General features: G+C 42.9%; 1 protein-coding gene across 1 annotated transcript in view; it reads right to left on the reverse strand.

The window, feature by feature from the left end:
- Positions 1 to 7309: 7309 nt before the first annotated feature.
- The window catches only part of BLOC1S5 (biogenesis of lysosomal organelles complex 1 subunit 5), a 50413-nt gene continuing 31130 nt past the window's right edge, over positions 7310 to 26592 (reverse strand). The window contains exons 4-5 of the mRNA XM_062184384.1: positions 19820 to 19878; positions 7310 to 10090 (exon numbers count right to left, since the gene is read on the reverse strand). Of these exons, the coding sequence (XP_062040368.1) occupies positions 9911 to 10090; positions 19820 to 19878 (239 nt within the window). The 3' untranslated portion in view covers positions 7310 to 9910. The remainder of the gene's footprint in view (positions 10091 to 19819; positions 19879 to 26592) is intronic.

Genomic DNA, 26592 nt, shown 5'->3' on the forward strand with positions numbered 1-26592 from the left:
GGACTGAGCCTCCTGCAACTCTCTCATTGGGCCACTTACTCTAACAGTCCTAGGACCTACAGGATGAGCACAGGGAAAGTTGGAGGTAATGTGGAAGCCGTCTCAGTGACGTGTTTAAAGTCCCTGTATGACAGGAAGCAAGTAAGGCAAAATGCTAAAAACTGTTAAATCTTAAACAGAAGCTTCTAGGAGCATAAAGAAAAAAAAAATGTCACTCTGTACCCTATGTTAGACTGACATATGTCAGACTGACTCAAACCGGTCTGCTTTCCAATTTCCAGTCTTATCTAACTGCTGTCAACATCAAAGAAGTTTAGGAATTATTGTTTGAATTTGCTAGGAGTATTTCCAGCCGTTTTTTAAAAACACTATTTTATTTTAAAGGAAGCGAGAAACAGAGAGACAGAATTCTCCCATCTGCTGGTTTACTCCCTAAATGCTAGCAACAGCTGGGGTGGGGCCAGGCTGAAGCCAACAGATTGGAACTCAATTTGGGTCTCCCCTGTGACAGGGACCTAAGCATTCGCGCTGTCACCTGTTTCCTCCCAGGGTGCACCTGAGTAGAACTGGGAACAGAGGTGAGACTTGAACACAGGCACTCTTGATCTAGGAGGTGGGCACTGCCAGCATCATCTTAACCACTATGCCAGACCCCCTGCAGCTGAACCTTGTACACATAAGGGCAGAAATGAAGCTGTGGTCACCGTTTTAGCCCAGTATTTCTAGGTGTCGGAAGTACCTGGGACACTGGTGATCTGCAGGTGCCTAATGAATACAGCAGACTGGAAACATGCTGCTATCACCTATTTCCTTAGCCCTGCTGAATTCAAGTTCTATCTTTATTCTAAGTCATTCCATGATCACAGCTCACAAAGACAGCTTCCACTGGGATTAACTTATTAGAATCGTATACTGCTTGAGTGTATCAGGGTCCTTTAATTGTAAAGATCTATTTATGTGAAAGGCAGAGAGGTAGAGAGAGAGAGAGAGGTCTCCCATCTGCTGGTTCACTCCCCAGATGACCACAGCAGATGGGGCAGGGCCAGGCCGCAGCCAGGAGGCAGACGCTCCATTCTGGTGGCAGGGACTCAAGTGCTGGAGCCATCACCTGCTGCTTCCCTGGCACAGGAACCAGAGGCCAGGGCGCTACTTGGCTCCGTGATGGGGATGTAGGGGTCTCAGCTGTGGCTTAACCTACCGCACCACAACACTCACCATTTTCATTTCTATCATTTTCCACAGATTACTGTATTTTTATGTCTCTATCAATTTAGAAATTATAACTCTACCTTAATTTGAAGGAAATGTCCAAAATCCATAGAAAAACTGGATTATGAATGTTCTCTTTTTTGGTTTGGTTTTGGTTACACAAGCTATAACCTTGTGGTCTGCCCACCATTCTATACTTCAATATAAAGTCCAAACAATTACCAGGACCTCTTTAACGTGCTTTTAGTTTTAATAAAACCTCCACATTAATTATATAATGAAAGAATCTATGTGTTTGAGACATGAAGAAAATTAGGAAAAAATACAATTATCAAAAGTACCCCTAACTAGGGACATTTCATATGCTTTCCTACATCTTGCTATTTTTATTCAGATGTGTCAATTTTTTAAAAAATATCTGATATATCTTTGTCCATAGATTATACAACCATCTACACAAACCTGCTTAGATGGGGGTTACAGCTGTTATCACAGCGCCACCTGCTGGTATTTAACTGTAAATTTTAGACACTCGAGATATTGTTTAGTGTTAAAAATTTTTTAGTATAAATATTAATGTTTTCACTTTAATAAATTATTTTATGTATAGTTAAAACCAAATTTGTTTAATATAAATTTGACCACATAATATTTTTCTTTATTTTGTGACAATGATCCTACTGCCACTTTAAAATTTTTCTTAAATTAAAACACATCCCATATTGGCGCTGGTTCAAGACCCAGCTGCTCCACTTCCAATCCAGCTCTCTGCTGTGGCCTGGGAAAGCAGTGGAAGATGGCCCAAGTGCTTGGGCCCCTGCACCTGTGTGGGAGACCTGGAAGAAGCTCCTGGCTCCTGGCTCCAGATTGGCACAGCTCCGGCCGTTGCGGGCATCTGGAGAGTGAACCAGCAGATGGAAGACCTCTCTCTCTGTCTCTACCTCTCTAACTCTTTCAAATAAATAAAATAAATCTTAAAAAAAAGAAATGAATAAAATGAGTAGGGTTCTGGACACACATAACCTACAAACATGGAGCCGTGAGGACACAGAACATGGCGGCAGTAGGCTAAGCCAGTCGGCGTCCTGACTGCTTCACTTCCAATCCAGCTAAGACGGTCCAAGTGCTTGGGCCCCCTGCCACCTAGATGAAGCTCCTGGATCAGAGATCTCTCTCTCTCTCTAACTCTGCCTTTCAAAAAAGACACAGGATACACCTGAACAAACCAAGAATGAGCCACAAAACTGAATTAGTAAAAAGAAGTCTCCCAATAAATAAAAGCTCAGGTATGATGCTTTCACTATTGAAGTCTGTAAAACATTTAGAAAAGAATGAACACCAATTCTCAAACTATCTCAGACTCATTCTGTGAGGCCAGCATTACCCTGATACCAAAGACAAAGACACCGAAAGATGACAACAAAGGAAAACTACAGACCAAGATCCCTGATAAATATGAGCTGCAAAATTTCTCAACAAAACACTTGCAAGCTGAATCCAAGAGCACACTGAAAAGACTGCGTGTCGTGATCAAGTGAGGTTTAAATCAGAAATGCAAGGATGGTTCAACACACACAAATCCATAGACATAACACAAGCGATCAAAAGACAAAAATCCTTAGGCCATATCAACAGACTCAAAAATTCATTTGATAAAATTCAACACCCCTTCAACAGAATAGGGAAAGGAGGTACAGATCTCAACACAACCAAGACCACCTATGACAAACTCCCTCCCAGCCAAGATCGTGCTACTTGGGGAAAGCTTACAGGTTTTCCTGGAAGACCTAGAACAAAACAAGGAATTTTTCACCACTGAAAATCCCATCTGAGCATTAGGCAACAGAAAGAAAGGGCATCAAAATTGGGATCTATGTCAAATTATTCCTGCATGCAATTAAGATGATTTTATATGTTGGAGCTGCAAACCACTGGTAAATTTCTAGGATAGAAAATCAACATACAAAAACAGCAGCATTTTTATATATCAAGTAAGCAGAAAGAGAAATCAAAAAGCATTCCTGTTCACAGTAGCACCCCTCCAACAAGTATCTAGAATAAATGTAATGAATGAAGTGAAAGATTTCTATGATGAAAATTGTAAAACATGAATGGCAAAATCATTGAAGACACACAGAAAGAGAGACATCCCAGGCTCACTGGTTAGAATAGTGTAAAAATATTCATACTATCCAAGAAATTTACAGATTCAATGTGAATTCCCATCAAAATAACAGTGGCATTCTTTACAGAACTAGAAAAATAATCACAGAATTCATATGGAACCACAGCAGACCTTGAAGAGCCAAAGCAATTCTGAGAACAAAACCAAACCTGGAGGCATCCCAGGATCTGACTTCAAAACACAGCTGCAAAGCTACAATAACCATGACATTTAAAAAATGGCAGTGCTCATGGAATAAACACACACCCAGCAGTAGGCATTTGGTCTAGTGGCTGACACCTACAGCCCATTTTCAAGTGCCTGGGTTCAAGCTGGGAGCTCCTCTTCTGATTCTAGCTTCCTGCTGTTGTGTACCCTAGGAGGCAACAGTGACGGCTCCAGTAGTTGGATTCCTGCCATACGTGTGGGAGATCTGCACTGACTCCCAGGCTTCCTGCTATGACCTAGCTCAATCCCAACTATTGTGGGCATTCGGGGAATGAGCCGATGGATTGGAGATGTCTGTCTCCCAGCCTTTCAAATAATTTAAAAAAAACAAACAAAACTTCATGCAATTTAAAATGTGTAAGCCACTCTTAAAAACTGACATTTAGTACTGGCACGTATTTGTGGGGTCTAGTAATTTGTAATTTGACAGGTGTATGCACCGTGTAATGACCAAATCATTCCCATCTCCTCAGATACTCTAATTTCTGCGTTGGGAGCCTTCAAACTCCTTCAGTATTTTAAAGTGCACGTTAATCGCTGTCGACCTCGGCTGGTGCAGAACGTAACTCCTTCTCCCGTTACCCCACCTCTCACCACCCCCACTGCCTGGCCTTCAGGAACTCTATCCCACCCTTCACTTCCAGGCTGGTTATCTAGCTTCTACAGATGAGTGAGACGGTGCAGTGTTTGTCTTTCTGTGCCCAGCTTGTCTCCCTTAATGTAACGCCTCTCATTTCCATCCCTGTTGCCATAATTGACAGGAGTCCATCCTTTTCATGGTTGAATAATATTCCACCCTGCATACACATTCTTTTAAAAAACGTGTCCCTCGATGAACATCTTGATGGATTCCACAGCTTGGCTTTTGGGAAGAGTGCTACAGTGAGCATGAATGTGCAGGCGCGACTTCACTTCCCTTGCATATATACCCAGCAGTGGGACTGCTGGATCGTATGGCAACTCTGCTCCCAGTGTTTTGAAGAACATATGTACCACTTATCATAATGGCCGTATCAATTTATATTCCATCAACAGCGTGTACAAATTCCACCTTCAGCATTGACTGTCTTTGATGAGAGCCACTCTAACTGGGGAGAGCTGACACATCACCATGGACTTGACCTGCATTTCCCCGGGTGATTCCCACTGCTGGACGTTTTTTCATGTATGTATAAACCGAGACATGACTATTCAGATTATCTGACCATTCAAAAACCAGATTTTTCTGTTTGCTGTTGTTTCTTATGCGTTCTGTGTATTAACCCCTTGTCAGATGAATATTTTACAAATATTTTCTCCCCTTCGTAGGCTATCCCTGGACTCTGCTGACTGCTCCTTTGCTGCACGTGAGCTTCTTGGTTTGACAGAACCCCAGCTGTCTACATTTTAGGAGAATTTCACATATTGACTTGCTTGTCGTACACGAAGCTTTCTTTTAGAAAGCTACGTGAAGAACAACTTCAAGATCCATACATACTATGGATGTTCCTATCACTCATGGGATTTTAAAAACCAGAAACGTATTGTTTAGTCTACTATTGGATGTGCTGCTGCTAGCTCTAGAGTGGAAAAAGCACTATTTCCTTTTATTTCTTTACCATTTTGCTCTGGCTTAAAGTGGGCACCTTCTTGGTTGTAAGGACGGACTGGACTGGACTATACGTAACGCACTTAAAAGTAGACTGTGACTTATACTACACAATTGTTTACTCACCTTAATCAGTGCTTACTACCTTGTTAGAGGTGATTTGAACCCTGAGTGTTTGTAACAATCAAATGTAACTACACAAACTTACTGCTCTGTGATGTGTATCACACTTGAAAATCTAGTAACTTCATTTTCCCTTGCTATGGAACATTAATACGAAACTATCTGAAGAAACAGTGCTTTGCTATTGTTGACAGACCTATTTCTAGGCACCGAAATTCAAAACCGCACAGAACGAGGCCAGGCTGTAAGTGATGTGACTGATTTCCACTCTCTGTTCATTGTGTGACCTTGAATAGTACAAAACTAATAAAATATTAATATGCACATCTTGCTGAAGTTCAAAATTAATAAAATAACACCAATCTGAAGGCTAAAAACCAATTACTGGAAATATATTTTCTATGATGTTTTGACTGCATTAATGCTTGAAGTATTTTTCTGGTATTTTTCATCCTGAAACAGATTTACAACCCCAAATGGCAAACAGGAGCCCCTAGGGTAGAACTCCAGGAAGGACAGTCAGTATGTTAGATTCCAAAGCAATAAAATCCTCTACCTTTTAATTTGCAATGGCAAATAGGACACAATACATCTGAACCCAGACACCATCAGAAGTCAGTTCAGACAGTAAATGGAAAAGTTCAGACCGAGGTAGCACTCAAATGGTACGTCAGCATCACAGGTGGCCTAACCTGCTACACCACAACGTTAGCCCCTAGTTAGTTTTCAAGATGAGTATGTAGGGGCCAGAGCTGTGGTGTAGCGGGTAAAGCTGCCGCCTGCAGTGCTGGCCTCCCTTGTGGGTACTGGTTCGAATCTTGGCTGTTCCACTTCCAATCCAGCTCTCTGCTATGGCCTGGGAAAACAGAAGATGGCCAAGTCCTTAGGGCCCTGCACCCACATGGGAGACCTGAAGGAAGCTCCTGGTTCCTGGCTTCAGATTGGTTTAACTCCAGCTGTTGCGGCCAATTGGGGAGTGAACCATCGGATGGAAGACCTACCTCTCTCTCTCTCTCTCTCTCTCTCCTTCTCTTTCTCTGTAACTCTGATTTTCAAATGTAGGGGTTGGTGCTGTAGCACAGCAGGGTGAGCCACTAGCGCCTGCAGTGCTAGCATCCCATATGGGCGGGCACGTTTGAGTCCCGGTTGCTCTACTTCTGATCCAGCTCTCTGTTATAGCCTGGGAAAGCAGCAGAGGATTGCCCAAGTACTTGGGCCCCTGTACCCGCATGGGAGACCCAGAAGAAGCTTCTGGTCCTGGCTTTGGCCTCGCCTAGACCTGGCTGTTGTTTCCATTTGGGAAGTGAACCAGCAGATGGAATATTTCTCCCTCTAACTCTGCCTTTTAAAATAAATAAAATTAAAAAAAAAAAAAGATGCACATGTAAAACATAAAAGTTCAACAGAATAAAAAAATACAATTATTAATGAGTTAGTATTATATTTATATAATGGGCCTATATGTTTTAGATTTTGCAGCAACATAAAATGAAGAAAAGTATTAGACATAGAAGCCTTGCATGTAAATACTAAGGTTCAATTTTAAACTTGCAAGATAATTTTAAACTTTTATATACCTAGCAACAAAACAGAAATAAGATAAAAATTGATAGAATTACACAAACTAGGAAATCTACTAGAATAGGAAGTTCTTACCCTTCTTAGAATCTGAGCGATCAAGTAGAAGAAAAAAGAATAGTAACATAACAAGCTTGGTCTAATGGACATCCAATAACTGGAAAACACACATACTTTTCAAATATTCACGAAACATTTACAGAAACTGACCAGATTCTAAGCCATAAAGCAAATCTCATCACAATCAAACAGATCAGTTTTATATGTACTGTTCTCTGACCACAGTTCAATAAAGGAATTTTAAAAATCCCATATATATAATTCAATAAAGAAATCACAGTGGAAAACAGAAAATACTTAGAATTAAATATATATATATATATATATATATATATATATATATATATTTGAGAGGCAGAAAGGGAGAGAAAGAGACACTGGTTCACTCCTCAAAGGCAGGGCCAGGCTGAAATGGAGTCAGGAACTCAGGCTGGGTCTCCCGAGTGGGAGGCAAGGACTAAACGCTGCCTCCCAGCGCGTGCGTTAGCAGGAAGTGGGAACTGGGAGTGGAGCTGAGCCTTGAACCCAGGCCCTGTGATATGGGATAGAGAATTCTCAACTGGTATCAACTACTAGGCCAGACGCCTGTCTCCAAAAATACTTCAAAGTTTTAATAAATTTTAACTTTTGTAAAATTACAAAACATTATTGCATTTGACCATGACAACAATCGGTCCTGTGCTCAATGACACAAACAGAAGAAATCCTGAAGTATATACTTATTAAAATCAATTTTTATACCTAAATAACAAAATGACTTTGAAATGGGCAAACAAAAATACTTACCAGTAAAAATACCAAAATGAGGGAGGGCATTTGGCCTGGCAGTCACAAGGCTGGTTACGATGCCCATGTCCACATCAGAGTATCTGGGTTTGATTCTAGTTCCTGACTCGAGGAGGAAGGGGTGCTGAGATTCCAGTCCCTGGGTTCCTGCTCCCCCTCCCCCAACAGGGACAGCTGGATTGGGTTCCCTGTTCCTGTTGAGGGCATTTTGGGACTGAAGCAGTGGTGGACCGGGGTTGGGGGGGGGGGTGTGGTCTCTCAAAATAAATTCTAAAAATATTTTAAAATATCAAAAGGAAGGTAAATCAACTCTTAGAAGCTATGTTGATTAGCTACAAAGTTACAAAGACAGACCTGAGTATCTTAATGTTTAACACACAAAAGCCTGTCCATTCACTTTGGTTTAGGAAGTCCCTCGGATATTTATGTACTATATACAAATGCATAAGGTATTCATTATTTGTAGGAGATGAACAAAAACTCTCCGGAATCTGTGCTGCACAAGGTGGGTAAGCACAGGTAGGGCACAGTCCTGCTCGTCCACAGAACCCTGCTCCCTCGGTTACAGCATCTGTTCAACGGTGTGTTGGCAATTCGTAGCATTCCAGAAAGTGCTGTGACACAAAGGGATTTTCATTTAAGATTCCCCTCCCTTTTCACGTGTGGGATATTTTTGGAAGTATTTTTTTTCCAGCCACTGAAAGAGAATTAAGAACATTCCAACATGCCTTGGTGTCAGCAAGTGCTCTTTCTGGTCCAGGTACCAGAGGATGATTGATGAACCTGTCAAGCCCACAGTAGCGGACACAGAGAGTTGGCAGACGTTCAGTGTTACTGAAAGAAATCTCAAATACTTATTTCATCTCCTCTATTAACTTTAATTACATTTTCACCATGCAGCCAAGAATGGAGCTTTGACAGTAAGCCATAAATTTACACAGCAAGCACTGTCAGTGTTCCACAGTTGCAACGCTGAGATAACACGACAGACTTGGATGTTTTCTTCCTCCTGCCTTTCTCTACTGAAGAGCAACACAAAGTATTCAAAAGGCTTGCTTACCCACATTTGCCATAAATCTGACATTACTGCCTTGAACTTTTGCATGGCCTATGGCAAATAAAAAAAAAAAAAACTTACTTTCTCGATTAGGTTGTTAAATGCAAATTTCCAACCACCACAGTGGTGACAGAATTGGTACATGTTTCACCATAATACACTTGCTTGTAAGGACAGATGTTAACACTGAAGAGGATTTACATGTCATGTGGGTCATTTGCCATGTGAGCAAACACTTCTGGTTCATAAAGAGCCCAAATCCTTCCAGAGGGGTTCCTTGGCAAGTTCTGCAGAATACTCATTCAACAGCTGAAACAGGTGCAGACATCAGTATCTTAAAAATAAAGCTCACCCACAGCAGACAGACACAAAAATGAGGTAAATACCATGGGCAAGATCATGGTTCTTGGAAAGGCTCAAAAAAGGTCCAAATACATTTCTGGTAAGCTTTTCCTCCTAAGCATGTTTTAAAAGCTGAGAATATTAAGTGCTGGAAGGCTCCAAGACTTAACACGTGTGCTTTGTTATCCAATGAAACATGGCGTTCGGCTGCACTGCAAATTCGCAACCTCTCCCAGCTGGCAGTGCACGGCCAACTCGGCCGCCGTGAAGACAATGCTGGGATCTCCACTTCTCTTAAACGTGATCTGTGCTCCAAGGCCAGCTGACTTTTGTCTAAATTTCTCATGGAACAACACTTAATGCATTCTTCTAATAGCCGGTGGGCTACAACAGGTAGCTCTTATTCTTGTCTTCTAAACCACAATAATAAACCACAATTAATTCTGTATAAGAATGAACTAAAGTATCTTCCTAATCTATACCCACAGTTCTCTGAGACAATCAATGGGGAAAAAGGGTCAATTCTGATTAACAAAAAAGTAAAATTATCCCATTTTTTTCTCCTACTCCTTCCCTTTCCAATAATCGGATATAGGCACTTAAAACCAGAAAGATGTAGCACTCTGTGGAACATCCAATCAGGACCCCAGGAGCTCCCTTCTTCTGATGGACGAGTGTGTACCGCTAGGCTGGAAGCAGAGGTGAGGTGGCTGGGTGGGAGTGTCTGGGGGAGTCAATGTTTCCTCGTCGTCTGCCACTGCTGTGGCTCAGCTCCTTAAAAGGTTGAAAACTTGGCGAGGTCCTTCTGCATCTCGGCATACTGCTCCCTCAGCCTGGCCACCGCCTTTCTGTGCTCTTCGTCCACTGCTGCCCGCTTCTGGGGCTGCCCCTTCATGAACTCTTCCCACTGGAGGCTGTGCCGCTTCTCGTTAGCTACCAAGCGGTCATTATACATCTGGGAAAACAGAATTGGAAAGTCACATGACGTTTTCCAATCACTTAAATATGCAGAAGAGACACATCTAAGTATCTCTTGATATCTGGTTACTGTGACAATCAGCTGGGAAGCCACGATGATAAAATAATATTCTAGTTTAATGTCTGGCTACAGTATGACACATTAGAAACAACTAAGGTTTCTATTATCATAACAGCATGGACATGCACATTTGTGAAATTTTTAATAACTTTAAATGACAAAGTTAAGCACAATACCCAAGTAAATTTTTCTAATTTTACTTTTCCTTATATTCCATTTAACTGCATAAATTTTTATCAAGTTTAAAAAATACTAGCTAAAAAATCACTATTGTAAGAAAGTAAATGCCTGTCTTTTTAAAAATTTATTTATTTATTTGAAAGTCAGAGTTACTCAGAGTGAGAAGAAAATGGAGAGAGAGAGAGGTCTTCCATCCGCTGGTTCACTCCCCAGTTGGCTGCAACAGCCAGAGCTGCGCCAATCGGAAGCCAGGAGCCAGGAGCTTCTTCCAGGTCTACCAGGTGGGTGCAGAGGTCCAAGGACTTGGGCCATTTTCTACTACTTTTCCAGGCCATAGCAGAGAGCTGGATTGGAAGTGGAGCAGCCAAGACTCTAACCAGCACCCATATGGGATGTCGGCACTGCAGGTGGTGGCTTTACCCACAACGTCACAGGGCTGGCCCCATTTTTTTAAAAGCCTGTCTTATTTTTAAAATGCATTAAAAAGAACCACCACACATTATTTTTTGGAAAGATTTATTTACTTGAAAGGCAGAGTGAGAGAGCAAGTGAGAGTGAGAGTGAGAGAGAGAGATAGAGCTCCCATCCACTGGTTCACTCCCCCAATGGCCCCAACGGCCAGATCTGGTTCAAGTTGAAGCCAGGAGACTGGAATCCATCTGGGTCTCCCACAAGGCTTGCAGAGGCATACGCAACTGGGCCAACCTCCACTGCCCTTCCAGGTACATTAGCAGGAAGCTGGAGCAGAAGTGGAACGAGCAGGACTCAAACTGGCACTTCCACATGGGATGCCAGTGTTGTCACAAGCAGTGGCTTAAACTGCTGTGCCACAATGCCAGCTCTAGAACCACAAATTATTAGTCACTGAACGAGAACCCAAGAAGTCTGTTTAGTTCCAGGCCTTAATGCGAATCAACATATAAAACTTCTCTGTCAAGGATCTAAGTTCTTCTTGAGATGATCCTTACTATTTCCACATTGGGATGCAAAATTTTTTTCAGCAAAACAATACAGATGAAACATTATATAAATGAAAAAAGGCATAAATTTAGTCTTCTTACCCTAAATCGTATTTTCAACTATCTTTGAACAGTTCCACAAGTTTTGACACAAAGTTTTATTAAATAAGCCACAAAAACCCACGAAGCATCTGAGGCCTTTGCTGACTCCAGGGTGCTAATTCCAGAACTCTAATAAGAAAATGGCACCTGGTATGCTCAGAGATTACTAACACAGTTGCCAGCAGCCAGAAAAATGGTCACTAAGAAAAAGCTCTGTCCAGAATGCCCTTGACGTACTATTTTCTCTCTCTTCTGGGTGAGGAGCAGGATGCAGAGCTGGTTAAACCCGAGCAGGATGGAGGGCTGGTTAAACCCATCTGCTCTACCCACCCATGAAATGCATAGCTTAGCTACTTCTAAAAGTATTATCTACTTTATGAAAGATTACACCACTCTCGTTCTACAAAGAAATAAGGCTTAAAAACACTTCATTACTTCTCCATGTTGCTCAACTAATAGCTGAGCTGTAGATTCAAACTCAGGTCTTTCTTATACCCAGACCTATGCGTTTTCCATCACAGAGTACAAGGAGGAAGTCTGACATAGGTAGCCAGGTGTCTTTCACAGGACCAAAAGCAAGCTCTTGCAAGAGCTTTTCTGCCAAGCTGATCTGAAGTCCCTCGAGCATCAAGGCTGTCCCAGCGAAAGGAGGTCCAGCGAATCTGAAGTTGAATGACAAACTCCCTTAACATATGACCCACGGAGCCTTGGCGTCACAGTAGTGGGGGAGTTAAGGACGGATTTCCTCATACTATGAATCTGGGAAGCAGGTCAAACAAAATTTAATCCATTACCCTTTATTTTTTCAGTTTCATGAATTCTAAAAAATAAGTGAAGCATGAAGAGTTCATTAAACTCAATGGCACTTTTGGAAAAATTGTTAGTCTAAGAGAAAAAGCCATAGGTTAGAAAGAGAAAAATGCAAATAAACATCAAAATGGTATTTTGTTTTAGTTTTTTAAGATTTATTTATTTATTTGAAAGGCAGAGTTACAGAGAGGCAAAGAGAGAGAGAGAGAGAGAGAGAGTGAAAGTCTTCCATCCAATAGTTCACTCCCCAAATGGCCGCAATGGCCAGAGCTGTGCCGTATCAGAGCCAGGAGCCAGGAGCCTCTCCTAGGTCTCCCAAGTGGGTGCAGGGGCCCAAGAACTTGGGCCATCTTCTACTGCTTTCCCAGGCCATAGCAGAGAGCTGGATTGGAAGTGGAGCAGCCGGGACTCAAACCAGAGCCCATATGGGATACTGGCACTGCAGGCAGTGGCTTTATCTGCTATGCCACAGCGCCAGCCCCATTTTTCTTTAGTTTTAATTTTATTAAATACAGAGGCTATCAAACATGCATGTTTAGATGCTACTTAATTCATTCATTTCTTTTTTATTCAAAGCCCATTCACCTGCTCAGGTCAACAGTACATGCACTGCCTGAGGAGGCAGCACTTGCCCCAGTGTAGCTCAGGGGAGAAAAACACAGACACGGAAGACATGATATTAACCTTGATCCAGATTCTGGCTCACTCCTGATGAGATGTATGATGCTGTGCAAGTTAAAGTTGCTTTAACTTGAAAACCAGGAAAGTAACACTTACATTCAGGAATACATTTGTGAAGATTAGAATAACACATGCTAAGTTCAGTCCCTGAGATGCTTAATGAAAGGGAAGTGTTATTATACAAATCACTAGGCAGACCACACCACTGCTCATTCCCTCGTCATGCTGGTTTTACTCTGTAGTTGGAAAATTTTTTTTCAAAAAAAAAAAAAAAAAAGAGATTTATTTATTTTTATTTATTTATTTGAAAGGCAGAATTCTGGGGGAGAGAGGGAGAGGGAGAGAGGGGGAGAGAAAGAGACAAAGAGACGGAGAGACGGGGAGAGGGAGAGAGGGTGAGAGGGAGAGAGGGAGAGAGGGAGAGAATCTTCCATCTGCTGCTTCACTTCCCAAATGGCTACAATGGCCAGAGCTGGGCCAATCCAAAGCCAGGAGCCAGGAGCTTCTTCTTGTTCTCCCATGAAGGTGCAGGGGCCCAAGGACTTGCACCATCTTCTACTGCTTTCCCAGTCTACAGCAGGGAGCTGGATGGGAAGTGGAGCAGCCAGGTCTCAAAGTGATGCCTAAATGGGATGCTGGCACTGGAGGCCGAGGCTTTAACCCCCTGCGTCACAGCGCCGGACCAAGTAGTAGATTCTTATAATAATGCAAACAATACAGACAATTCATAGCAAGAGTCTCCCCCCACGCCTATACTCACTACAATCCTCCTGTTGACCACTGACTCTAAGACAAGACTTCAAGGTGGAGTCAGGGGTCAGTATTCCTACTTCATGGTATCAGAACACTACGAAAGACATTCAAGCAGCTTTTGCACATCTGGCATACCACTTCTTGGCCTCATAGTCCCGAGGAAAACACTTCAAAAGCTGACAACACCCCAGCCCCAATAAAAATCTAGTCTTGCTCTTTGTTAGAAGTTCCTGAAGTCACCTCCACTTTCTTTTCTTAGTGTCCTAGCTTTGATTGTAATTGTAGTCATTCTTCATAATAATTATTTAAGATTTATTTTATTTTATTTATTATAAGTAAGAATTAAGGGGGGGGGGAGACAGGGTGAGATCGGGGGAGGAGAGGGAGGGAGAGAGAGGGAGAGAGAGAGAGAGAGAGAGAAATGAGAATGAATATTTCCAACCGCTGGTTCATTGCCCAAATGGCCAGGGCTAGGCCAGGCTGAAGCCAGGAGCTTCTTCCAGGTCTCCCACATGGATACAGGGGCCCAAGCACTTGAGCCATCCTCCACTGCTTTCCCAGGTGCATCAGTTGGGAGCTGAATCGCAAGTGGAGCAGCTGGGGCTCTAACTGGCGTCCACATGGGATGCCAGCGCTGCAGACGGCAGCTTTATCTGTTGCACCACAGCACTGGTGGCCCCTTCACAATAATCATTAAAGAAAAAAAAAATGCATTCTTGTTGACACATTTGTGTATTAACAATACTGTAGTATTCACATGTAAGTAAAATTCATATATCTCGAAATAACATTTACCTGAAACTTAGTTGAAAACTATGTGGTAAGACCTTTACACCATCAAAAAAAAAAAAAAAAAAAAACCACAAAATTCATTTACGAATACTGCACTATTCATGAAATCTGCTGATTCTGAACCTAATTCCCATAATACAGCGATTCTAACCAGTTTAGTTAACTGGTTTCTAAGCCTGCACCATGTTAAAAATCGCCGATCAGAAACAAAAAAGGCTGATATATGAGACGGGGGGAATGACAGTCATCAGCCTCACAGCAAAGGAGGAGACAGAACCTACAGCACAGTTTATGTGAGGGCATCTGGTGCAGAAACACAGCTCTCGCTCCCTCTAACTCCCTGAAGACAACACCATATGCACTGTAATATGAAACTTGACATTCACAATAATGCCCAATTCATAAAGAAAATTAACCTGTGGTATTCAAACAAATTTTAAGCGTGGATATATTTTAAAATATTTCCATGCAATGTAGTTAAAGATTAAAAAAAAAAAAGAGCCTGTTCTTAAAGAAGGCAAAAACCTTAGCTTTGTGGTAAGTCTGACTAAATGGAAGGGTAGGGCGGTTCCTCAAGAATTAACACAGAATTACGATGTCATGCAGCAATTCCACTGCTGGGTATAAACTTAAATGGATTAAAACCAGGGACGTAGACAGGTATGTGCACAGCCATGAAAATAAGCCGTGTTATTCATAACAGACAAAAGGTAGAAGCAACTCGAGGTCCACAGACAGATGGAGAGCTACACGAATGTGGTTTACACATACAATGGAATTATTCAGCCTCAGAAAAATGGAACTTCTGACACACGCTGCAACAGGCATGAATCCTGAGGGTATTATTGTCAAGAAATAAGCCAGCCACGAAGACAAACGCTGTATGATTCTACTTATGTGACTTCCTAGAGTAGTTAAATTCAAGAGACAAAAAGCAGAATGGCAGGAGTCGGGCAGCGGCAGGGGTGTGGTAGGGACTGAAGTTATTGTCGAATGGGTTCAGAGTTTTGGTTTTTAAGAGTCTTGGGGTTGGAGGTGGTGACTGTTTAACACGTGAAGGCACTTACTGCCACCAAAATGTGCACTTAAAAATGGTTCAGAAAAGAAGTATTATGCTATACCTTTATCTACTACAAACACCCAAAAATTCAAATCGAGTTTCAGGTTTTATCTTAAGTGAAATCAATGGCATTCTCACATAAATGGATACATTTGTTTTCTTTTAGAGATAAACTTTAAATATGTTAATTTTAAAAGAAAATGGAGAGAGATTATTAACGAGCTACACCTATGTGTCCACAGTGACTAGCACGCCCCTCATGGCATTGCCTCCATCTGGTAACATATTTTAAGTTACAGCAGAGAAAGAAATCGAATAACTCACTGGTTTCTATGTATCCCATTAAGGGTAAGTCTAAATAGAAAACAATGTGAAGCTGAACTCCGCTGAGAAGCAAATCTATAAATGAACTTTGGAACATGAAACACAAGCACGGCGTTGCACGTGGGCATCTACGTCAGTGATTCTCAGGGGGGCAAAAGGAGGGGGATGAGACGCAGGGCTGTGCTACAGAGAGTTCCAGTTGTCCCAACTCAGGCGGGGAAGGTGCAGCCGGCCAGCGGGTAGAGACCAAGGATACTGCTAGAGAAGCATCCTACCAGCCACAGGACAGCATCCACACCAAGGAATGATCTGGCCCACAATGTCGGTAATGTCACAGTTGAGAAACTCTGGTCTAAGGAAAACTTTGCATTAATCCAACTACGATCTAAAAGGCGCTCTGGAATCTACATCGATGATACACACCAACTTTACATTTGCCTCGCACAGACACAGGAACAACTGTTTACTTGGGTAGGAAGTAAAGCCTAACTGTCAAAACCGATTTCAAACAGAACACTATGTAGATACGTTACTCTGTACTTTCAAACTCTGCCAAGGACCAGTGTAAATCATGTGATCTTAGCACTCTCTTGAAAGAAAACTTGTAACGGAGTATGACTAAACCCAACAAATATTTGTGAGCAAGATGGATCAAAAGCATTCGTGTTTACTTCATCATCATCTCCAGTCGTGTGGAACGGGGCTTCAAAAGTTGACACCTGTGCATGAACCTAAGCATAAATGATGGACAGGAGATCTTAACCGCTGCTTCTTCCTTGAAGGCACATTTTTAAAAGCCAGTGAATTTTACAAGGCAACTGCATCTTCATTCCACTGTTCTTACTGCTAGTGCCCGAAATGTGACTTAACATTTGTGGTAGCTTTGGAGACAGGTCACATAACTAGGGAGTGTGCATTTATTGTTGTTCTGAATGTACTTTTAGATATCAATTGTGGGAAATGGGACTTGGATGAATGACGTTTATCAATTTACTTCCCAGTGAATTCCACAAATTGTCTTAACATAAAAGAATTAATGATTAATGGCAATAGACTTTTTTATTCCATTACTACTCCCATCTTTCTTTGTTCCGAGAGCCATTCTAATGTATAAAATGCAGACAATAGTATAACCAAGGCCACAACTAACTGCCAATAAAAATGCAACCAGAGATCAGTTTTGCTTTGTACGTTTTTGCTAGAGAAGAAACTGAACTGATCTTCTATCTCTCTAGTCTGAAACTTAGGTCATGTTAGTTTCCAAAAAAGCTAGATATGCTTTTTTAAAAAAAAGTTCTTAACAACTCATATTTCAAATAGTCTGCTAACTAGATACGCATGGCGGGGAGGGGGGGAGGGGGGAGGGGAGGAGCAGCAGCGGGCAGGCTGGCTTAGAAGTTTACTGCACAGTAAGAATGTACAGACTTTTCACTGTTCTCTGAGAGGGAGCTGAGAAACACAGCTCTCCATGGCTTTCAGCTGGTTGATTTTATAAATTGGAGGAAAGACAGTCAGCTGGCAGGGCCAACTGCACCCTGACCTTGGATAATGATGCACGATTTGCAAAGGCACTCACAAGCTCTATCTGTGAGATACAGGAGCCAGGTACTTGTTTTGTGGACCAGGGGGGGAAGCTCAGGACCTGCCCCGGGGCATACATCGAAGCAACAGAGGGAACCCACCACCGGAAAAATAAACCAGGGGCTTTTTACCCAATCTGCTCATTCTCCTGCTGTACTCAGATATCTGGCTAATAACCTGCATGTAAAAATAGCTCAACGTGACAAGAGGCACTATACCAATTAGGAGGAACTGTGCCAATTATAATTTAATTTTAGGTTCATTCTGCTTAAGAATGACAAGAATTGCCATTTATCATGATTTTAACTGCTTTTATGATGTCTCAGGAAGACAATTAACACTGACAGCACACTCACCTGAGCCTGCTGAAGCCGCACAAGCTGGGTGGCGACTGGCAACACGAGACACGTAACTGATTTTACTTGGAAAGCCTATGTTAAGCCGCACGGCCAACTCCTATCAGGAAGTTACTCTGCTCTCAAAAACACAAGTGCTCCTGGTGCCCCCGGGAATAAACTGTTTAATAGTCTGCAGCACATTTCTTACAGGCATTGACTGAGTGTTACCAACTGATTTTGATGAAATATTAAAGATTAGTATTTTAGAATATGCTTAACTGTTGTGTTTCATTGAGAGTCGGTGTGGAGTCCATGAAGCTTCCTTTTGTAAGCACCGCCCCTGATCACCTCCAGAAGCATCCGCCCAGAGTCTCCACAGCCAGCCCCTCCACCCTGACTTCTCACCCTTCTGCCTCCACTTACACAGCATTCCTTACCCCACAAGTGCTTTTCTTAATGAACAGTTTAAACAGCTTTAAATGTAATGGTGTTTATTTAAAAGGGAGAGACACTGTGAGAGATCTTTCATCTGCTCATTCACTCCCTAAAAGCCCACTACAGCGGGGCTAGGCCAGGCTGAAGGCGTGAGCTGGGAACTCAGTTGGGGTCTTCAACTACCTTACGATGTCTTTCTTCCCATCTTCTAGCAGCTAAGTTCCTGCTTATCGATTAGGGTTTGGCTTGAATGTCACCTTCTTCCTAACAAATTACTACCTCTGCCAACACCACAAAGTTCTTTGTAACTTGATTACAGCTTTCACTTGACATGCCTAGTGATTTGGGACTCCTAGGCGGTTAGCTCCCGCATATAGGAATGACCTTAAACTTAACAAAATGTTTCATCCTCAGTGGCTCCTAGCAAAGTGGAGGATTAAAAAGCTATCTGCTGTCCAGCCTGCTGTAGTCCCTCAAACACCATACCCTTGTTCAATAAAGCTTCAGAGCTCCACCTACAGTTCTAACTCTGTATCAACATTTAGTTGAGGGTGCAGAAACTAAAACTCTGGAGAGGTTCCTACAATTATATCTGTATGCACGGACAGATCTGAACTATGATTGTGGATGAACACATCCCAGAGAAATATAGAAACATTCGCACATTTGTCCGTATACATATATGTAACAAGGCATTATTTTCAGGCTTAGTGTTTTTAACATTTCTTAATAAGTGTAATGTGTATCTTTATTAGTTCAATCAGTAAGTTACAAAAACACTATGAAAATCACAAGTAAAAACACCACATTATCACAGGAACTTAAATTCTTACACTACTTTTGCACATCTGAATTTAGTTAAGATATAATTCAAATAAGCAAAGCACAGCCTGGCAAGAGATTCACATACTCCTATGACTATTCATTAAATAACCCATCCACAGGCATGAATGGTTCCCTTTCTAGAAGAAATATACATGATACACTCAAAGCTTCAGGCTCAGAGGAAAGATTTATATTTCCAATCTGGATATTTCTTGTTCCAAGTAAAAGTTCTATTTTCTCTCCTCCATGAGACAAATACCACTTTCAGGGCAAAGAAGGAAATGTTGAAAAGGAAAAAAAAAAAAGGCATGCAATTGGAATTACGAAAATACTGATAGGACAACCAAGTGACCACATCTTCAATGAATTACCCATTTCTAAATCATTTAAGTCATTACACAAAGGAGAATAAATTCAAAGGGCTGTCTGATGAAAATCAACTGCTAATTATATAAAGGCTGACAAATGCCAGGAGGAGCAGGCTTTTGGAGCAGTGGTTAGAAGCGGCACTTGGGGAGCCCCCATGCCTTGCTGAGTGCCTGGATTCAAGCACCCGCTTTGCTCCCAGTTCATTTCCTGCTAATGAACACCCTGGGAGGCAGCAGGTGATGGCTCAAGTCCTTGGGCCCCCATCACATGCCAGGGAACTCACATGGAGTTCCTAGCGTTGGCACTGCCCAAACTCAGCTTTGGCAAGGGGTGTGAATCAGCAGACAGGAGGTCTCTGTCTCCTATATCCTTCAAAAACAAAACACAAAAGTCCACAGGCGTTACACACCCCATTACCCAAACGATCTACTTTTACCTTTCTTCGTTCTTGTTCTCTCCGTTGGAGTCTACAGACTGAGTCATTAGCCGCTTGCACTGAAACAAAACAGACAGGGGTTTTCAATCAGAAGCCCTTGTCCAAGAAGAGACTTCCCTGGGGATGGGGGTGGGGTGGGGGGGTGTTTGGACTGTTTTAGATCACAAAAAATTGATATTATCGTGGAGGTGATGGGTGGCTAGAAGGGAAAAACAAGTTTTGCTATATGGTCAGAATGTCATAATTAGAACCATCACCATCTGGCTTTTGAGCTGCAAACCAGGGTCATTTAAGTGCCAACTCCAATGACAAGTTGTCAACAACCATCTCAGAACTCCCGCCAAGGATGTAAAGTGCCTGCTGAATTTACCTTTCCTTCTGATAGATTTTGCCTTTGCAGTGTTTCCTGATCCAGGAACTACCCTCCTCCTACTCATTTGCAGGCGGCACTTGGCATCCAGACCTCATCAACAACCTTCTACTGCCCCTCCCGTTGCTGCTCTCATGTCTTCCAGTTCATCTGGGCTGCCGCTGTAAGACTCCAACTTTCTCTGGCCATTTTCAGTGAGTCACTGCCCTTTCTTAAGAACCAGACTGCTAGTAATAAGTACGGCAGTTATTTATAAGTGTTTGACCTGAGACAAGAACTCTGCATTTATTATCTCCCGAGTCTTCCTTTCCTCTTGGGAAGTGAACACTATCCCATTGCAGAGATGACAAAATCAAGGCACAGAAAGGTGAAGTTGTCACTCAGGAAGGTCATAGGAAACAGGGTTTCAAATCAGGTCTCTTTGACTCCAAAGTCGCGGCTCTTTCAACACCCTACAACTCTCCTGCTAGTTCATCAATAAAACTGCTTTTAGTCCTTCAGTTATCAAACCTTTTCATTAATCACGCCCATTTTGTTTCTGTTCACAAATAGTTTTGCTTACTTCATCCAGATAAGGACATTAAGGTGCCAATCGAAATGCCAGCATCCCACATCAGGGTGCGGGCTGGAACCCTGGCTGCTCTGCTTCTAACACAGCCGGCTCCCTGCTAATGAACTAGGAAGGCAGTGGGAGATGGGTCAAGTCCTTGGGCCCCTGGAACCCAAGTGGGAGGCCAAGATGGAGCTCCTGGCTCCTGGCTTCAGCCTGGCCCAGCCCTGCCCATTGTGGGCATTTGGAGACTAAACCAGATGGAAGAGCTCTCCCTCTCTGTCATTCTTTCAATTATATACATACACATGTAATTTTTTCAAGTGTGAAGGCTGAGAGTCAGTCGTAGTCCAATCTAGGCTGAGGCACCCAGCTTTGTGACTGATATGGACATGGCTGCCTGTGGGAGCCTTTGTCTTTACGAAGCATCTGACTGTGCCAGGCACTGCTCCTGTGGCTGCTCCTACTCTGCCAGCTCCTTAGTTCCTCACTTATAAAAAGAGTATCACAACCAGTAAGAGAGCTTCAGAACTGACATGAGAATTAAACACGGTAACACAGCAGCTATTAACAACTTAAGTATTAATAATAAAACCACTTAGGATAGTTCTTCGGAGAGCAGTAAGCAGTCAAGAAATGTTATTTTTGCCATTACTATTATACAGAAAGTGCTTTCCCCATTTTTTTCTTCTAATTAGAATATTTTACTTGTTTCAAAAGCCTAATTCAAGCTTTCCTGTTTTTGTAAAGCCCTCCCAGAGCAGTCCTTTCCCAGTTCCCCTTGCTTGAAAGGCCTGCATCAGGTATGTGACTCTGCCTTTGCTTCAACTGCTGAACTCCTATCCCACCCAACCTGGCCCCTGCTAGGTCACCAGTTCCAAAAGGGGGAGGAACTGTAGACCTTCTTTCCCTATGGGAGTACGGTTTTAAAAAAAGGAGGATTTTGTTTTCAAAAAGCTTTATCAGGAACCATTACTTTTAGTTTTTTCAAAGGTAATATGTAAGTACTGAAAATTAGGTTCCTAACCATTGTTTTTTCTGAAAGAAAAGATGAAAATAAAACAAGGCAGGAGTTGATTAGCCCTGCCTCTTTTCTGTAGTAAGTTAGTATTATATCATCTTTCCCACAGAGGGTTCTATCACTTCCTGCTCTCTCCCTCCCCTATCCCCACACACACACACTCCAGGACACCTGTTTTGCTATTTTTAGGTGATCCATTATTTTCTGACCACTCAGCTTGATGTGACCAAATTGTCACAGAACTATAGCACTTATTTGGTCATTTGTTACGTTCTTTAAAGATTCAATTAGAACACCATGTATGGAAATTTCAATCCCTCTGAAATAATTCACTTTGATTGTTTCAGCTGTACAACATAAAGGGTTTACTTTCTACATTTAATAAATTTGCCTTTCTAAAAATCTAACAAAATCACAGATGACACCAAACATTCCCTTTCTTCACCATTTGTGACTCGAAGAGGAGAAAGGCTCATTTCTCCAACTCTTCCTATCACTTCCTGTCTCTTACTGATTACACATAATTCAGTGTGAGACAATGTCTCCTGCTGCCTCAGTGTTGTGGGAGACTGTACTGACCTAGAACAAAGTTGAGATTTTATCAAATGCCTTTCTCTGAACTTAAAGATCAAGGAGATCAGCACCCCATCCAGGGTTATTGTGCCCCAAACACAGTTCACAATGTCCTGCTTTTCCTCACATAAAAGAGAAGTGAATTCATTCTATAATTGCTCAATTACATACATAAGAAAATAATTTTGGTTTGGCTTCAGGAGCAGATGTTGGCTGACTGCTCACTCATTCATTTTAGTGAACAAATAATTACAAAGGGGTTGGCACGGTGTTAGGTGCCTGGGATACTGTGGTGAACAAAACAGAATCCCTGAGCTCATGGCATGCATATCCTAGCTGGGAAAAAGCAGAAGATATAGATAACTACTTAGCATGCCAGGCTGTGATGGATGTGATGGAGAAAAACCAAGCAAAGCAGGGAGCCGTGGAATGCCAAAGGGAGGGGAGGGAGGCTCACAATGGACGTCCCAGCAGAGACCTCCAGGAGACGAGAGCAGGGCAACATCTGGGACGAGTGCTCCGAGGAGCAGGAAGAGCAAAGGCCCCGAGGTGAGAGTATGTTCACCAGCCAAGAGAAAACAGTGAGGTGGTTTAGGCCGGCATCTGCAACACCAGCAGCCCATGTTCTGAGTGCAATTCTGAGTCCTGGCTGCTCTGCTCTTGATCCAGCTCCCTGCTAACAAGCCTGGGAAAGCAGCAGAGATGGCTCAATACTTAAGTTCTTGTCACCCATGTGAGAGAGCCCAGCACAGTGCGTGGCTCCTGGATTTGACTTGGTCCAGCCCTGCCTGTTGCAGGTATTCAGGGGAATAAACCAGTGGATGGAAGAAGATCTCTTGCTTTTTCTGTCTCTTCCTCTCTGTCATTCGGCCTTTCAAATAAACAAAAATAAGATTTTAAAAGAAAGAAAGAAAGAAAGAGAAACAGTAATGAGGCCAGCACAGTTGAAATAAAGGGGGGGGGGGTGGCGGCACCGCGGCTCAATAGGCTAATCCTCCACTTAGCGGCGCCGGCACACCGGGTTCTAGTCCGGTCGGGGCACCGGATTCTGTCCCGGTTGCCCCTCTTCTAGGCCAGCTCTCTGCTGTGGCCCGGGAGTGCAGTGGAGGATGGCCCAAGTGCTTGGGCCCTGCACCCCATGGGAGACCAGGAGAAGCACCTGGCTCCTGCCATCGGATCAGCGCGGTGCGCCGGCCACAGCGCGCCGGCCGTGGCGGCCATTGGAGGGTGAACCAACGGCAAAGGAAGACCTTTCTGTCTCTCTCTCTCTCACTGTCCACTCTGCCTGTCAAATAAAGTGAGGGGGGAAAATAGGAAATAAAATCTAGAGTGGGGGACATCACGTAGACTTCCAGGCCATGATGAGGGCTTTGGCTTTTAACATATGCAAAGTAAGGAGATTCTGAGTCCATGAGGGCACTTCAAAAGATTACTGGAAGTGGAAATTCAAAGGTATATTTATTTTGGTGCAAAATTTTTTTTGAAATCCATGTATATGAAGGGTTTTCAAAATGCTCATGAAAAAAGTGTAGTATGGAAAAACTATGTGTGGATCTCAAATTTTATTTTTGTACCAAAAATAATTCATCTTTTAATTCTGTTTTTGAGTACGCGCATAGCGACAAGAGCTGATTTACATAAAGGGGTCACTCAGGTTCCTGTGAGAAGGCACGACAGGGGGTAACAGAAGCAGCAGAGATGAGAACAACCTAGTGAGGGGAGGCAGCAGCCGAAACCAGGTGGCAGCACTTGGTGAAGCAGTAAGGATGGTCAGATCTGGTTATGTCGCCAAAGGTGAACCACAATGGCCAAACACATGTGAGGGGAGGATAGAGAGGAGGGGGGACGGAGGGAGGGAGGGGAGGGGAGGAGAGGAGGAGGAGAGGAGGAGAGGGCTAAAGGGAGAGGGAGAGCAAGCGAGAGCGAGAGAGGACAGAAGAGGAAGAACTCCAGCTTCCTGCCAGTGTAGACTCTGGGAGGCAGAAGTGATTGCTCAAATAATTGTGTTCCTGTCACTCATGTGGGAGCGCTGGACTGAGCTGCCAGCTCTACCCAGGCCACTGTGGCACTGGGGGAGTAAGTGGGTGGGAATTCTTTCTCTCTCTCTCTTTCTCAATCTGCTTCTCGAATTATAAACAAAAACAAATAATCAGTAAAAACCCCTCATCGTTAACTACACAGGAAGGACTAGCTGTGTAGCATAAACTCTGAGAAGTGATGGAACAAGGAGAGGAGCACAGATTCTGGTAAAGAAGTTGAGACTCCCAATCCACCTTGCCATTAATGCGCCTCCTAACGCCAAAGTCAGAAGACAAAGTCAAGTTGACGAATCCTTGCAACTCAAATATGCTTTAACAGGAGGGGACAGGAACAAGGACTGTATATGAGGGATCTTCCAAAAGTTCACAGAAAATGTGTCCAACAAAAAACTGTGGCTTTCAAGATTTTTTGCGCCAGAAGAAACTTATCTTTCAATTTCATTTTTTTCTACAAGCTTCTTGACGCATCTTCATTTATGAAGGCAGACACGACACGTAAAACATCCCAAGGGCAGTGTTGGCGCAGCAGGTTAAAGCGGCAGCCTGCCATGCCGGCATCCCACGTGAGTGTGGTCTGAGTCGGGCTGCTGTGCTTCTGATCCAGCTTCCTGCTGATGCGCCTTGGAAAAGCAGCAGAAAATGACCCCTGCCACCCACGTAGGAGACCGGGAGAGTTCCAGGCTCCTGGCTTCGGTCTGGCCCGGTGCTGGCCATTTTGCATCTGGGGAGTGAACCAGCAGATGCAAGATCTCTGTCTCTCCCTCTTTCTCTATAAACTCTGCCTTTCAAATAACTCAGTAAATCTAAAAAAAATAATAATAATAAATAAAAAAGCATATAAAGTTTCCATTCTGAAAGAAAATCTAACAAAATTTCTTATAGGTGCTTTGCAACACAAAATAACATGAGTTTAAAACATGGGATGATAAAATACAGAATGAAATGAAAAATGAGGTTACAGAACTAAAGAAACAAATGGAAATGTACCATCATTATGAATCTAATAAATAAATCAGAAATAGTAGGACTAACACCAGCATTAAACAACTAGGGTAATTACAGCTGTAGAACAGAAAACAATGCGGTAAGTCCTGACCACGTTAAAGTCACAGGTAAGAGGGTGGGGAAGGCAGGGGAAGGCAGGCAGGAGGGGACGATCAGAGTCCTAGCCCGGCCGTCTCTCATGGCAAGGCATTAACTAATACTAGGAACAACTGACACACAATATAAACAAACAGCAGCAATAGGACTGACTTCTAAACTTGCTCTGATTATTTTTCTTAGAATGACCTTTCAGGGGCGTTGTGGCATAGAAGGTTAAGCTGCTGCCTGTGATGCCACTGGTTTCCTCTGTCGGAGCATGGGTCCAAGTCTCATCTGCTCCACTTCCAATCCAGTTCCCTGCTAATGCACCTGGGAAGAAAAGCAGAGAACAGCCCAAGTATCTGGGCCCCTGCAACCACATGGGAGACCAGGATGGAGTGCCAAGCTCCTGGTTTCAGCCTGGCCCACTATCAGCAGTTGTGTCCATCTGTGGAGTGACCCAGAAGGTGGAAGATCTTTCATTTTTTTAAACAATTTTATTTATTTGAGATGCAGAGTTAGACAGAGAGAGGGAGAGACAGAGAGAAAGGTTTTCCAACTGCTGGGTCACTCCTCAAATGGCCGCAATGGCCAGAGCTAGGCTGACCCCAAACCAGGAACCAGGAGCCTCACTCCCCTAGGTCTCTCATGTGGATGCAGGGATCCAAGCATTTGGATTATCCTCCACTGCTTTCCCATGCCACAGCTGGATCAGAAGAGCAGTTGGGACTAGCACTGGTGCCCACATGGGATGCTGGCATCGCAGGTAGAGGCTTAGCCTACTGTGCCATAGCGCTAGCCCCAGAAGATCTTTCAATCTTTCCCTCTTTGTCTGTCACTATGCCTTTCAAATAAATAAAAGTAAAAACCTTAAAAATAATTTTTAGTAACTACTATCTCATACACTAAAAAACAAAACAAAAAAACCTGTGACTTAAGGTATTATCTATTGTTTTAGTTAAAATTTTTTCCTGTTAAATTCAAATAAAATTAAAAATACTTTGACTTAAATCGTACCACCTGATTTTTATCAACTGTTCTCTCTCCTTGTCACCCCTTTTCCTCCATCCTTCTGCTTGCTTGAGCTTCTCTTTCAGCTATGGTGTCTCTATCCTTCCTTCTACCTGGATATACACC

This window comes from Lepus europaeus, chromosome 3, assembly GCF_033115175.1.
Source record: "Lepus europaeus isolate LE1 chromosome 3, mLepTim1.pri, whole genome shotgun sequence".
In the NCBI taxonomy this organism is placed as follows: Eukaryota; Metazoa; Chordata; class Mammalia; order Lagomorpha; family Leporidae; genus Lepus; species Lepus europaeus.